This window comes from Salmo salar, chromosome ssa15, assembly GCF_905237065.1.
Source record: "Salmo salar chromosome ssa15, Ssal_v3.1, whole genome shotgun sequence".
NCBI classification, from domain to species: Eukaryota; Metazoa; Chordata; class Actinopteri; order Salmoniformes; family Salmonidae; genus Salmo; species Salmo salar.
Genome location: NC_059456.1, coordinates 23,264,162 through 23,280,342, shown reverse-complemented (window position 1 = coordinate 23,280,342; position 16,181 = coordinate 23,264,162). Strand labels below are relative to the sequence as shown.

The 16,181-nt window shown below is 42.4% G+C and overlaps 1 protein-coding gene across 2 annotated transcripts in view; it reads right to left on the bottom strand.

Moving 5' to 3' along the window:
• Window positions 1-12,219, bottom strand: part of LOC106571088 (protein farnesyltransferase subunit beta) — a 30,376-nt gene extending 18,157 nt beyond the window's left edge. The window contains exons 1-6 of one of the 2 annotated variants that reach the window (XR_006759135.1): window positions 11,866-12,219; window positions 10,554-10,618; window positions 3,602-3,674; window positions 3,356-3,447; window positions 1,256-1,402; window positions 800-883 (exon numbers count right to left, since the gene is read on the bottom strand). Coding sequence is in view for 1 of the 2 variants with exons in the window: in XM_045695555.1 (XP_045551511.1) it covers window positions 800-883; window positions 1,256-1,402; window positions 3,356-3,447; window positions 3,602-3,674; window positions 10,554-10,618; window positions 11,866-11,964 (560 nt within the window). In the remaining variant the exon portion in view is untranslated. The remainder of the gene's footprint in view (window positions 1-799; window positions 884-1,255; window positions 1,403-3,355; window positions 3,448-3,601; window positions 3,675-10,553; window positions 10,619-11,865) is intronic. The other variant, XM_045695555.1, reaches the window with a different exon arrangement.
• Window positions 12,220-16,181: the final 3,962 nt, after the last annotated feature.

Below are 16,181 nucleotides of genomic sequence, written 5' to 3'. Positions count from 1 at the left end.
ACAGAGAGAGGTAGGGCTTAATACACAGTACGTACTCCTACAACACACAGAGAGAGCTTAATACACAGTACGTACTCCTACAACACACAGAGAAGTGGGCTTAATACACAGTACGTACTCCTACAACACACAGAGGAGGAGGGCTTAATACACAGTACGTACTCCTACAACACACAGAGAGAGGGCTTAATACACAGTACGTACTCCTACAACACACAGAGAGAGGTAGGGCTTAATACACAGTACGTACTCCTACAACACAGAGAGAGAGCTTAATACACAGTACGTACTCCTACAACACACAGAGAGAGCTTAATACACAGTACGTACTCCTACAACACACAGAGAGAGGTAGGGCTTAATACACAGTACGTACTCCTACAACACACAGAGGGCTTAATACACAGTACGTACTCCTACAACACACAGAGGGCTTAATACACAGTACGTACTCCTACAACACACAGAGGGCTTAATACACAGTACGTACTCCTACAACACAGAGAGAGGTAGGGCTTAATACACAGTGCGTACTCCAACAACACAGAGAGAGGTAGGGCTTAATACACAGTACGTACTCCTACAACACACAGAGGTAGCGAGAGCCCGAGAGCGAGAGAGCGAGAGAGAAAGTAAGCATTTCATTGTATTTGACGGATGTGACTAATAAAATTTGATTTGAAAGAGAGAGCGAGAGAAAGAGCGAGAGAGAGAAACATTGTTATTACATATCAGTGATGGTCTGCTCCACTAACAGTGAAACCATGGCGATGGAAGGCTGCTCAACTTCGTCTCTCACCTGACGTCCACCTCTCCTCCTATGTGCATCACAAAGGACCCATCTGGCTGCTTCACCGAGAACAGGAAGGAGAGCAGCTTCTCCCTGAGAGGGAAGAGGAAAAGTAGGGAAGAGGGAGTAAGGAGGGAAGATGAGTTACTATAAAACATTTCACCTGCTGCTACGGCAACACCTGTGTCACGCTCAGTCGTCACAATTTTCGTTTGGCAGACACTAGATACAAATTGTTTGAAGTAAACGGTCTGTAGTGACGCCTCTAGCACTGCGCCACTCGGGAGGCACCCGAGAATTGTTTGTTTTATGTGACTGTACCTGTCGATAACGTTGTAGTGACTGTACCTGTCGATAACGTTGTAGTGACTGTACCTGTCGATAACGTTGTAGTGACTGTACCTGTCGATAACGTTGTAGTGACTGTACCTGTCGATAACGTTGTAGTAACAGAGGTGACTGTACCTGTCGATAATGTTGTATGCTTCCTGGGTGCCGATGATACAGAGTGCGTTGACAGCAGCGTAGGTAGGAGCCAGGTGGGCAGCTTGACATGGACCTCCAGCAAAACCCCCAGTAGGACTCTGACACCGTGCCAGGAACTTACACACACTGGACGGGCAGAGAGGGCAATGTGAGTTACACACATAGTGCAAAGCAGATCACATCGCCAGGGGTAACACACAAAATGCTAAACTACCGTTTATATTGAAAACTGAATAGGCAAAACTGAGCCATCTCAAAGTTGCTTCCTTTCACCAATCTTGAGCCTGGTAGGGACCCAGACGGCGGACCCAGACGGCCCGGTAGGGACCCAGACGGCGGACCCAGACGGCCTAAAAACAATTGATGTTTATGAGGTAGGCATATGTACTTCATGATAAGCCCATCATTGATGACCACGTACTAGGCCTATATGTAATGTATCCACCAGTTACTATTTCTCCCAGACACTTAACCATAAAGCACATCAATGACCACAACAGAGAGAAGATTGAAGCTACCCCCTCTAGCCACAGTAGCACACGTGGCAAAGGGGGGGGGATCCAATCCACACTTTCCTGCCAGTCTGCCCTCTCTACCCTCCCCAACTCAGGCTGCAGCTCAGCTGACTGCACAGCCTCGTGATGACACAGAGCAGTGGGTTGGCTTGGTATTACAGTACTGAGAGACGGGCACCAGAGGGTTGGCTTGGTATTACAGTACTGAGACGGGCACCAGAGGGTTGGCTTGGTATTACAGTACTGAGACGGGCACCAGAGGGTTGGCTTGGTATTACAGTACTGAGACGGGCACCAGAGGGTTGGCTTGGTATTACAGTACTGAGACGGGCACCAGTGGGTTGGTGAGAATAGAATAAAACGCATTCTAAGGGCTGTAGGTTGAGAGGGTGTTTGGTCAGCATCAGGGTACAGAGCAGGCTGCACGCACCCACAGTAGGTAGACAGTGATGACCAGTAGGTTGGTATTATGGTTGGGCAGCAGCTCTAACCAGCCATCATTTGTCCACTTGCATTTCGTTAGGGTAGCGTGGGTACGTGCGTCACGTTAGTGTAGCGTAGTGGGTGTGCGACCTTGTTCCTGGAGGCGCCGCAGGTACTGCAGGATTTTGTTACAATTAGGCACCACACCTGACCAACTGAGCTAATTGATCAGTTCAGTGATTGTCTAAATTCAACAGAAAACTCATACTAACCTCACTAACCTTATTATTTGTGACAAATTGAGTATATAGTATGCTTATTGGTCATAGTATGGATATAGTTTGTATGCCAAAAGTTCCCAGATGTCGTACTATATTGACCAAAATAGTATACAAGCAATGGACACTATTTCCATTCTTTTGGGGCCCATAATGGAATTCTTCAGGAAATGGCCGTGGTTTCACATCGTTTTCAGATTTGAAGAAAAACGGGGGAAAATATGAAGCTGAAGTACAACGAGATACAAATCCATCGCTTTAACTAATTATGACAAATGTTAAGAACATTTTATAGATGTAATAAAGTAATGACTTTTCAAATAAGTTACGTTGGCTGACAGTTTGTTAGCTACGCTAGCATTATGAACCGCATATCATTACAGCAGTTGCTTGTATGTTAGCTATCTCCCTGACGTTAGTTGGCTACTAATACATGAACTTAGTTAGCATATAGGTAATAATATACTGCTAACTAGCCAACGTTTATTGACATGATTATTCCCGTCATTCTTAGCTAAGTGGTATATAGTCGTTGTGTCTTCTCAATGGACATTGTTAATGAAGTCGTAAGATGTCTAGCTAGTCATTTGTTATGCTAACAAGCTAGCAAGACGTTGCATAGCAACAGCATCTACTTCCGGGTAGACAGGTGAAGGACCTAGGACACTGAAAGGATACCGTTCATTTACAGTATACTAAAACAAACGAATAGTATATACTCATTATGTACGTCGTATACAGTATGTTAGTATGGGTATTCCAACACATCTCTGGTCTTCCAGGACGGTTGAATCAAAAACATGAAGTGACTCCAGGATCAGGGTTGCCTACCTCTAGTGTAGCGGTACAGTTGCTGTACTTACTCTGAGGCGATGGCGGTGGGCACAGGTTCCTCCAGCAGCTCCAGACTGTGTAGAATCCAGTAGCACAGCCAAGGCCTGCTGGCATCCAGACACTAGTAAGGATAGGGAATACAGGCAGCCATTTTAGAGTAGTGGGACTAAACTAGGCGTCAGCTGCACAGGCCAGTGAGGATTAATGGAGGGGTTAGCTTCTATCGTCACTCTGTGCTTTGTGGGAAATACTAATCACGCAGTACATAGGCCTACCTCATAAGCATCGGAGAGATGACGCAATCCTTTCTTCAGGTACTGGTAGTGCTGGTCCCTCAATAGAGTGGGCCTGAGGAGACAACACACTGAATATCAATAGCCTAGTAACGCTAGCCTAGTGAGCCTGAGGAGACAACACACTGAAGATCAATAGCCCAGTAATGCTAGCCCAGTAACGCTAGCCCAGTGGGCCTGAGGAGAAACACAAGAGTGTAAATCTATACGTGTGCATGTTGTAACGCTTGTCGATACAATAGTGAAGATGCATAAAGACCAGATAGAGTGGAGAAAACAATAGAGGAGAAATAATCTATACATGTAGCCTACCCACAACATGGTTTAGCCAGAGTACCAGTGTGTTTGTGCCATCATGCCAACTCTCTGTCACTCATTGCCATGACAATGAGCAATGGAGTAGGCTAGAGTATAAACAGATCTGGGACCAGGCTACATTACGGTTGCTAACGCTAGCTTAACATAGTTAGGATACATAAACCGAGGTAGCACACATTCTAATATAGGACACAGCATAACAGCCTACACACAGAGCAAGCTAAATAAGTTGAGGTACCTAAAACAACAAACACACATTATGAATACAGTTTGCATTTTTAAAACTACAATACGTCTTGAGTGATTTCTCAACCGACTTCCAAAATAAAATGAAGCTCTTTCCTCTCTCCCAATTACTAACGCTCAGCTCAGCACTGTTGATCTGCAGGTGCCAACAGTGACAATCTCACATCCATTCCCCTGCTTTAGACTGTGGTGTGTGTGTGTTTGTGAGAAAGAGTGTGTGTGACATCACACTCCTGACACTCATCCTCCTCTCCCAGTGGAGGGGGGGAAGAGAAGGGGAAGAGAGACGAAGAGAGGATAAGAGAGAGGGGATAAGAGAGAGTACCATTCAGTACTGAGGATTAGTCATAGATCAGCTGGCATTTCATTATCACAGGGTCACTGTACAATTATAAAATCACGACACGACAGTAATCTCACACACACACTACTGAAGTACTCAAGCATTACAGTTGTTTCATAGCAGGGCAATTCCACAGTAATGGACATTGACTTCAAAGTTTAAACCATACAACTCCATGCACAAAGACTACTTTTAACAATTTACAAAAACACATTTTAATGGAAGAACTGCGCAGATAAAGTTTGGTATCGGAATTACAGTAAAATCATCTCTCAGGTTTTTATGCAACCAGGTTTTTCTAAAACTTAAATATCTGCTCCAAATTAAGATTTCAAGATGTCTGCAGAATGAAATGGGGTGTCAGCTAATAACATAAACCCTTGATATTAAAAAATAATCTATTTGGGATTTCTAACTACTGTAAGTGAAGTGGATTTACACCTGGTAACAGAATTACAGTAACTGAATTATAAAGATCAAAAATAAATACAACAATTTGAAAAGATTTAAACTTAGTTGCAGTTCCTATATGAAAATCAGTCAATTGAAATTAATGAATTAGGCACTAATCTATGGATTTCACATGACTGGGAATACAGATATGCATCTGCAGGTCACAGAGACCTTCAAAAACAAAAAAACAGTAGAGGCGTGGATCAGAAAACCAGTCAGTATCTGGTGTGACCACCATCAACACAGAGTTGATCAGGCTGTTGATTGTGGCCTGTGGAATGTTGTCCAACTCCTCTTCAATGGCTGTGCGAAGTTGCTGGATATTGGTGGGTACTGGAACACGCTGTCGTACACGTCGATCCAGACCATCCCAAACATACTCAACGGGTGACATGTCTGATGAGTATATAGGCCATGGAAGAACTGGGATATTTTCAGCTTCCAGGAATTGTGTAGAGATCCTTGCAACATGGGGCCGTGCTTTATGCTGAAACATGAGGTGATGGAGGTAGATGAATGGCACGACAATGGGCCTCAGGATCTCGTCACGGTATCTCAAGTCGCCATCGATAAAATGCAATTGTGTTCGTTGTCCATAGTTTATACCTGCCCATACCATAACCCCACCGCCACCATGGGGTACTCTGTTCACAATGTTAACGTCAGCAAACTGCTCACCCATACGACGCCATACACGTGGTCTGCGGTTTTGAGGCCAGTTGGACATACTGCCAAATTCTCTAAAACAACGTTGAGACGGCTTATGGTAGAGAAATGAACATTAAATTATCTGGCAATAGCTCTGGTTCACATTCCTGCAGTCAGCATGCCAAGTGCTTTGTTTTTACACTGCTGCTACTCGCTGTTTATTATCCATGCATAGTCACTTTACAAATTACCTTGACTAACCTGTACACCCCCGCACATTGACTCTGTACATAGCCTGGTTATTGTTATGTCATTTTCTTGTGTTACTTGTTGATTATAATTTTTTTAACTTTAGTTTATTTAGTAAATATTTTAACTATTTCTTGAACTGCATTGTTGGTTAAGGGCTTGTAAGTAAGCATTTCACAGTAAGATCTACAACTGTTGTAGTCGGCACGTGACAAATATATTTTTATTTATTTGACATCTGTGGCATTGTGTTGCATGACAAAACGGCACATTTTTGAGTGGCCTTTTGTTGTCCCCAGCACAAGGTGCACCTGTGTAATGATCATGCTGTTTAATCACCTTATTGATATGCCACAAGTGTCAGGTAGATGGATTATCTTCGCAAAAGAGGAATGCTCAACATTTGTGCAATTTTTTGGGGAGAAATAAGCTTTGTTTGTGTATGGGAAATGTCTGGGCTCTTATTTAATCAAATATAGGATCAAGACTTTACGTGTTGTGTTGATATTTTTTGTTCAGTATACATCATGGGTCCCTGACCAGTACTAGACAGAAATGAATAATTATGGATATGAATGTTAATCTCTTCATGGTATCCATGGTCATGTACACAGAAACATGCAATATCATCATTTGCATATATGGGTATTATTCATCACACTAGCTAATATTCCATTCAATTAGCGACAGATTTTCATGTGAATATTAAAAAAATCTCCATAAAAACAAGATGCGCATTTTCCCCATCAGAGAGGTTTCCATCAAATGTACTTGTTGCAGATAAAAAGGCTGTGTGATGGTATAGTGTACATAAAAATAACTTGGTTATATTTCCATGTACTGAATAAAAAAAAAAAAGATACAAGTTAAATGGGTTTCCATCGCATTTAACTTCACTGATGGTTTTGTCACAAGAAATGTTGCGTTACATAGCGAATGTCTTGGCACTTGCGCTCTATCCAACAGCTCTCAGATACAGTGTGGGTAAAGCCTACATGATGACATTATTATGGACAGGAAAGTGAGAATTTGTATTTGTCAAAACAACAGCCAAGCATCGATCGTCATGTCACCAGAATAAGACCCTCGACATTTATTGGAAAGGAGCATCAAGCTCATCACCGTGCACTTTTTTTGGTAAGTGTTTGACCAGAAATCAAAGCCATTACTTATGCCTAATTTTTACGCTGGAAAAATGGTTGAAATATATATTTTATATGCCTTCATTTCCCAAAAATATAGACTCTCAGCTTTCATTTCACATGCTCCTATGAACTTCTCATGTTGGTGCTCATGGGTCCTTTTACATGGAAATGACCAGCAGCCTTTGAAAGAGAGCATGTTGGCCTTTCAACCTTGAATGCAAGATTGGACTTGGATGGATAATAACTTCGCAGGCAAATCAGAATTAGGCCTTGATTAGAAGTCATCAATTCAATTCAGCTTTGTTTCTCTGCCCTCATCGACTACACCAAAGAGTTGCTAAACCCAGAGGCACAACTACGTGACACTTCCGGGAACGCATGCGAAAGAGGGGGGGGGGGGGTCCCCACACCCTGATCATTTTTATGTAGAAGGACTGAGAAGCTCAGTTCTAATTACTTTTTAAAAAGGACATTCTACTCAAATGAATAAATGCTGACACCATCTAAAAATATAACTTCCACTTTCAAAAATTAGCCAAACATATTGGTAAATTATTTGTCACAATTAATTTTGCATATTGGCCCATGCATATATCTTATTGCATGGTCCATACATCCAGGTATGCTATTAGCAGTAAGCAGTATCACCTGTTGCCCAACTGATGCAGCATAGTGGCTATAAATAAATAGGCTGAAGCATAGGCCTATCTGCATTTACGCTATTGCACTAATTATTTAGTTGGATCTCAAATGTGACCTTTTAAAAGGTGCAATATGTAACATTTTGAGCAACCCAACCAAATTCACATAGAAATGTGAGTTATAGATCTGTCACTCATTGAAAGCAAGTCTAAGAGCTTGAAATAATATGCCTTAACCTGTATTCAAAAGTAACTGGGAAATATTTATTTATTCTTTGGTTTCACTGTTTCTGTTGTTAATATTTACTGTTTTTGCTGTATTGTTTTGAAAAAGACTAATAAAAGTATAAAAAAGAAAGCAAAAGAAAGCAAGTCTAAGAAGCAAGTCTATGTGTGTTATTTCTATGGTTACTGTTCTGATATATATATATATATTTTTTTTTTTTACACATTTATTTAATTAGTCAAGTCAGGTAAGAACAAATTCTTATTTATAATGACAGTCTACCCTGGCCAAACCAGGACGACGCTGGGCCAATTGTGCGCCGCCCCATCCGACTGCCAATCACGGCCGGATGTAATGCAGCCTGGATTTGAACCAGGTACTGCAGTGACGCCTCTTGCACTGAGATGCAGTGTCTTAGACCACTGCACCACTCGGGAGCCCAGCTCCCAGCGGTTTAGATGGTACAATGATTCTCTACAATATACTTACTTGTTGTCACAAACTGAAATTAGGCAAATTATTACGAATTTTAGCAATCAGGAAATGATGACGCAATTTCTGCATAGTGAAACTTTTAACTAGTTAGCATCCTATTGATGAATTGTATGTCCCCAAAAAAACATGCATAACCACTGTGAATATAATGTAGGTTACCTGTTAGGGTAACAAACCCCTGTGCCTGTACTTCTCACAGAAATAACTCATGTCACAATCCCCCCCCCCCCAACAACACCTTCCTGGTTGCCACAACTCTTGTTTAACTAAACACGTCATCTGTCTCATCACTATTTTTTAAGTCACTCCCTCAAAATTTGAGGTAGGGTGGCATTTTACCCCAAGTTGCCCTACAAAGACCGCTGAACAGATAATCAAATAGCCACCCGGACTATTTAGGTTGACCCGTTTATTATCTATCCTCATTGCCTAGTCACTTTACCCCTACCTACATGTACATATTACCTCAACTATCTCGTACACCTGCACATTGACTCGGTACCGGTAATCCTTGTACATAGCCTTGTTATTTTATTGTGTTAATATTTCCTTATTATAAAAAAAAATATAGCCAATTTTTTTTACTTTTTCACTCTGCATTGTTGGGAAAAAGCTCGTAAATTTGCATTTTACAGTGAAGTCTACACCTGTTGTAATTCGATGCATTTCACAACTAAGATTTGATTTGACCCGTGTAACATTTAGCCCCACTCGCCCCTATACGGTCACAGCTAATTGAATTGCTGAGCGGTAACGTGCTTAGCTATTCCGCTGCTAAAAACTCCAGGTTTGAAATGGTGCAGTTCGCATATATTTATGAGTTGATAAAAATAAATAAAGTAGGAATGGAAAGCTGGGAACCCCCTCCTTTTAACAAAGACCATTAAAACTGTTATTGCAAGAATTGTTCTGCATTGACTGCTTGTCAGAATGCATGTTTCTCTCCCTATGGCACTTGTAACTTGAATGGGCCTCGAGAGCTCTCTCACATAGAACACACCACAACAAGCAAACTAGATAAATAGATCAAATATTCTACTATGGGGCTGTCAGATTGGTCAATTCATAACTTATTTTGTTAGAAGGGGAAGAGTAACATGTGGACTGCTGTAGCATCTTCAAAGTGAACAGAAATACGTTTCACGTTCCATATTTTTTTTTAATGACTGCAGCGGAAACACTGATATATTACATGTTCCTGTGTCGTAGGTTAGAGTCTCGCTGGAGCCACCCATAGGAAAACGCACTACTGTAAGTCGCTTTGGATAAAAGCGTCTACTAAATATATGTTGACATACTCACTCGGTCATGGTGGTGAAAACAGCGGTGGTGCTTTGAATGGAGAGAAAAGGACAGAAAACAAGTACAAGGACGCAATGAAACCCCACAGATACTCAACCCTCCGTGGAAACGGTTTGACATGTGATCTAGGGTATGTTTAGCTATGGTCCAGGGCGTCCGGCCGTCAGTCAGTCAGTCAGTCAGTGAAAGCGCAGCCGAACCACACCTTCTCCAGAGCTTGGGTTTATTGAGCAGATCAGACTTCCTGTGTAAATTAAGACATCACAGAGCAGGCTCAAGATATGGCTTGGAAAACGTACATCAATCCAGGAATGAAAAATGCTTTGTACTCCGAGTTGTCCCATTTTCCCAACTGTTACACCAAGAAGAATGAACGAGTGCTAGTCTTTTTAGTAGTCATTCATTCTTCTCGGTGTAACAGTTGGGATAATGGGACAATTCGGAGTACAAAGCATTTCTCATTCCTGGATTGACGCATGTTTTCCCGAGAATAATCTCATGCCGGCTCCACTGTGTCTTAATCTACACAGGAAGTCTGTCCGACCCTAGTTCAGCTGTAAGCAAGCAGGTCAGATCTACTGGCTAGAGTTTCTTCAGAAGGGTGAAACTTTAAGAACCTTGTAGATATCTTGTTCAGAAGGGTGAAATGTTAACAACCCTGTAGACAATTGTCTTACTCCCAGTATTTCGTTATATTCCCAAAATGTTAACACAAAAAGAGGACTACAACTCAGTCTTCTAATATGTGGTCACATTTCAGGTAAAGGACATAGCCTAGTAGGATTCAGAGCAATGACAGATTCTCACATACAAAACAAAGACTGTGATCATGCTGAAAAGCAGAGAATAAATTTGAACATTTACTTACTGCGGTAAGCTGTGTATCTGCTTGTAAACACTGATTACTTCTTGAATACTGCGTTCGACTTTTCTCTGGATAAAATAAGATGTTTGAGTGAGACATATAAATCAAAATGAGAGCTTTAATCAGGCATGAGAATGAAACTGACTGCATGCACACTAGTTTATTTTTTAAACATTATGGACGGCAGCTAAACAATATAATTGGCTGTCATTTCTTGACCATACAGAACATTGGCATTATCCAGAATGACAACATTGGCGCAGTTTCTCTCACTTCCCCTAGAGGGTGCACAGTTTGGTTCTAAGCAAGCACTGACAGGACCTGACTTAAAGGGGCTATCAGTCTTTACTACATCCATTTTTTTGACTTATAAATTAATATGTACCCATTGATTCTTGAGGAATATAACTTCACAATGCCTCATGAGTTTAGTTCAACTGTCATACATCATCAGAACCCACAATATAAGCTTGTTTTACTCTAATGTTTGTAAACAAAGAAAATATAAAACACCATAGTCTCAAAACATGGTTAAAACGATCATTTATTTTGATATCATGGATGGTCAATCCTTGCATCCATAGCTCTGTGTATCCATTTGAGAGTGAATACATTTCTCCAGCCCAATCCCTCAGCTTTTTAACGAACCAGGGATGGCAAGGGGCTCTGTTACTGTTTTGTACTACTGCTTGCAGCTTTAACTCATCATCAAGTCCTTGATTAGTTGAATCCCACGTGTCAGTGCTGGACTAGAACCAAAAAAAGTTGCATATTTTGATAAACACTCCTTAGAATTGATACGAATGTATATTTTGACATAATGAAAAGGTATTCATAGCATTTAAGAAGATGTCTGAATTGCCAATCCTTACCTTGTATCGACTAATCCTGTTCTATTAACAATCTTAACTAGTTAGCTAGCTAGCCATGGAGCTAATTACATTACAACTGCGGCTAATGCTAGCTAGCTTTATTAGCCGTATGTACGAGATACCCATGGTATACATCGTACAACGAAATGATTACTTGCATGTTCATTCTCGACAATCCAACAATAAGAAATAGTAAAAAAACTAAAAATTCGAACATAAAGTAAATGGCAGTAGAATACAATAAACATTTTAGCTTGGCATGTCTCAACATAGTAACAACATGCGAGTGATTTAAAAGCACGTACATTTTTTTTTATTTTTTTAAAACACTTGTTTATGATTACGCAAATCATCACTTCTTGCCTCTAGTGTAGGTAGACAGCAATGTTTGTTAGCCATGGCAGCTAACGGGGCTAATCCGGCCGTCAACTGGCTTAATTTACCTGTTCTACCGAAGTCACCGTCTCCACTCCGTCATCCGTGTACTTCTCCGCGGCGTGACATTCGCCGAAGCACCGTAACGGCGCGGATACACTTTCCATTATTGTTTTATGTGAGTTTGTTGAAAAGTGTACCGTTATTTCCCCCTATCTGGCTACTTTTCTCTGATTTTCAACAGATGTAGCAGAGTCAGTGAGCACGGCCAGTTTGACAGTTACTTCCTGTAAAATAGGCGGGGTTTCCTAAGGAATACAGCAAGTCGGATGGAACAATTGAAATCCTCGTTTGCTGTCATAATAGTGCATTGTAGTGAATCCTAAAATGCATGCATCATTTTTTTTTTTAACTCAATCCAAACCTGACTTAAATTGAAATATAATAAAACTGTCACTTGATTACTAGTTGACACATCATAAAACAACATGTATTATCCGCAACTATAGGCTGGCACTAAGACCGAACTCAATGAGCTGTTTTCCGCCATAAGCAAACAGGAAAACGCTCACCCAGAGGTGGCGCTCCTAGTGGCCGGGGACTTTAATGCAGGGAAACTTAAATCGTTCTTACCAAATTTAGCATGAGCATGTTAAATGTGCAACTGGAGGGAAAAGAACTCTGGACCACCTTTACTCCACACACAGAGACGTAGACAAAGCTCTCCATTTGGCAAATCTGAACATAATTCTACCCTCCTGATTCCTGCTTACAAGCAAAAATTAAAGCAGGAAGCACCAGTGACTCGATCAATAAAAAGTGGTCAGATGAAGCAGATGCAAAACTGCAGGACTGTTTTGCTAGCACAGACTGGAATATGTTCCGGGCATTGAGGAGTACACCACATCAGTCATTGGTTTCATCAATAATTGCATTGATGACGTCATCCCCACAGTGATCGTACGTACATACCCCGACCAGAAGCCATGGATTACAAGCAACATCCGTACTGAGGTTAAGGCTAGAGCTGCCGCTGACAAGGAGCGGGACTCTAACCCAGAAGCTTATAAGAAATCCTGCAATGCCCTCCGACGAACCATCAAACAGGCACAGCATCAATACAGGACTAAGATCGAATCGTACTACACCGGCTCTGACGCTCATCGGATGTGGCAGGGCTTGCAAACCATTACAGACTACAAAGGGAAGCACAGCCAAGAGCTGCCCAGTGACACGAGCCTACCAGATGAGCTAAACTACTTCTATGCTCACTTCGAAGCAAATAACACTGAAACATGTATGAGAGCACCAGCTGTTCCGGAAGACTGCGTGATCACGATCTCCGCAGCCGATGTGCGTAAGACCTTTAAACAGGTCAACATTCACAAGGCCGCAGGGCCAGACGGATTACCAGGACGTGTACTGCGAGCATGCGCTGACCAACTGGCACGATTCATTACTGACATTTTCAGCCTCTCCCTGTCCAAGTCTGTAATACCAACATGTTTTAAGCAGACCACCACAGTCACCGTTCCCAAAAACACTAAGGTAACCTGCCTAAATGACTACCGACTCATGTCTGTAGCCATGAAGTGCTTTGAAATGCTGGTCATGGCTGACATCAACACCATTATCCCAGAAACCCTAGACCCACTCCAATTTGCATACCGCCCTAACAGATCCACAGATGATGCAATCTCTATTGCACTCCACCCTTTCCCACCTGGACACCTATGTGAGAATGCTATTCATTGACTACAGCTCAGCGTTCAACCCCATAGTGCCCTCAAAGCTCATCAATAAGCTAAGGATCTTGGGACTAAACACCTCCCTCTGCATCTGGATCCTGGATTTCCTGACGGGCCGCCAATAGGTGGTAAGGGTAGGTAACAACACATCTGCCACGCTGATCCTCAACACAGGGGCCCCTCAAGGGTGCGTGCTCAGTCCCCTCCTATGCTCCCTGTTCACTCATGACTGCACAGCCAGGCACAACTCCAACACCATCATTAAGTTTGCCGATATTTGCCACATAACGGAGGGCATTGCGGGATTGCCTGATCACCGACAACGACGAGACAGCCTATAGGGAGGAGGTCAGAGACCTAGCCGTGTGGTGCCAGGACAACAACCTCTCCCTCAACGTGATCAAGATAAAGGAGATGCATGCACATATTACCTCAATTACCTTGACTAACCGGTACCACCGCACATTGACTTTACCGGTACCCCCCTGTATATAGTCCGCTATTGTTATTTTACTGCTGCTCTTTAATTACTTGTTACTTTTATTTCTTCTTATTATTCATATTTTATACACACACATACACACACAAAGTGGCACTCGACTAACCGGTTGCACGGTTGAGGTAATATGTGCATGTAGGTAGAGTTATTAAAGTGACTATGCATCGATGCTAACAACAGCAAGTAGCAGCGGTGTAAAAGGGGGGGCAATGTAAATAGTCTGGGTAGCCATTTGATTAGATGTTCAGGAGTCTTATGGCTTGGGGGTAGAAGCTGTTTAGAAGCCTATTGGGAGAATGGGAGCGTGCTCGGTCCTCTTTATATATATATATTTATTTTTTAACTGCATTGTTGGTTAGGGGCTCATCAGTAAGCATTTCACTGTAAGGTCTACCTACACCTGTTGTATTCAGCCCATATGACTAATAAAATTTGATTTGATTTGAATAGGATTAAAGGAATAGGGAGGCCTGGCTATAGCCTATATTTTATTTAGCTCACTTTATGTAGGCTACTTTGCACAATTACCCTACATGATGTAGTTTACTGGCAAGAAAATATAGGCCTAATGAGTTTCTTCACTACGGTCTTGTTACTTGCGCACTTTATCCCCACCCATCTTGTTTGCTTTATCTCCACCCATCTCGTGTATGGCATCAATTCCGATTCAAAAGTCGAACGGCGCGAGATGGCACGCGCGAGCATGATGAAACATCATTGCACAATAAACACTTGAGTCAAGAGAGGAACTGTGGTTGAGCGAGCAGAGGACAGGTGCCACCAGCGCAGGCCAGCGTGGTGAACCAAAATTAACTTGAGAGCTTGCGATGCTCGAATTTCCGCATGCAGTAAATTAATTTGAGAGCAGAGATTTTGTTGTTCGCCTGAAGAAATACAATACTTACTATATGTCAAGACTCAGAAATTACTGCACTCAAATTTCGTCCCACACGGATGTCTTTTCTCCCTATCACACCAGTTTTCTCTCCAAAATCAATTACTATAATTTTATATTGCAAATTTGAGGAAAACGCTACCGGAGTTCTATCAACACATTTACTGTAGGACTCGCGCTGCTAAAACACTCGACCACTGCTACTCCAACATCCGGGATGCCTAGGAGGCCCTCCGCCGCCCTCCCTTCGGCAAAACTCCATTTTGCTCATCCTTTCCTATAGGCAGAAACTCAAACAGGAAATACCCGTGCTAAGGCCTATTCAATGCTGGTTTGACCAATCAGAATCTATGCTTCAAGATTGTTTTGATCACGCGGACAAGATGTCCATCATTGTTCCTATACCCAAGAAAGCAAAGGTAACTGAACTAAATTACTATCGCCCCATAGCACTCACTTCTGTCATCATAAAGTGATTTGAGAGGCTAGTTAAGGATCATATCACCTCTACCTTTCCTGACACCCTACACCCACTTCAATTTTCGTACTGCCCCAATAGATCCACAGACGATGCAATCGCCATTGCACTGCACACTGCCATACCCCATCTGGACAAGAGGAATACCTATGTAAGAATGTTGTTCATTGACTATAGCTCAGCCTTCAGCACCATAGTACCCTCCAGCTCATCATTAAGCTCGGGCCCTGGGTCTGAACCCCGCCCTGTGCAACTGGGTCCTGGACTTTCTGACGGGCCGCCCCCAGGTGGTGAAGGTAGGAAACAACACATCCACTTTGCTGATCCTCAACACAGGGGCCCCACAAAGGTGCGTGCTCAGCCCCCTCCTGTTCTCCCTGTTCACCCATGACTGCGTGGCCACGCACGCCTCCAACTCAATCATCAAGTTTGCAGACGACACAACAGTTGTAGGCCTGATTACCAACGATGATGAGACAGCCTACAGGGAGGAGGTGAGGGCCTTGGCAGAGAGGTGCCTGGCACATAACTTCTCCCTCAACGTCAACAAAACGAAGGAGATGATTGTGTATTTCAGGAAACAGCAGTTCCCTGATGTTGTACTAAATTCGCCAAAATATGAAGTATACACGCAGAGGACACTATTTCCGTACTTTAGGGCCCATAATGCAGTTCTTCAAGAAATGTGCGTGGCTTCACATCGTTTTCAGATTTGAAGAAAATGGGGGAAAATATGAAGCTGAAGTACAACGAGAGCGGATACA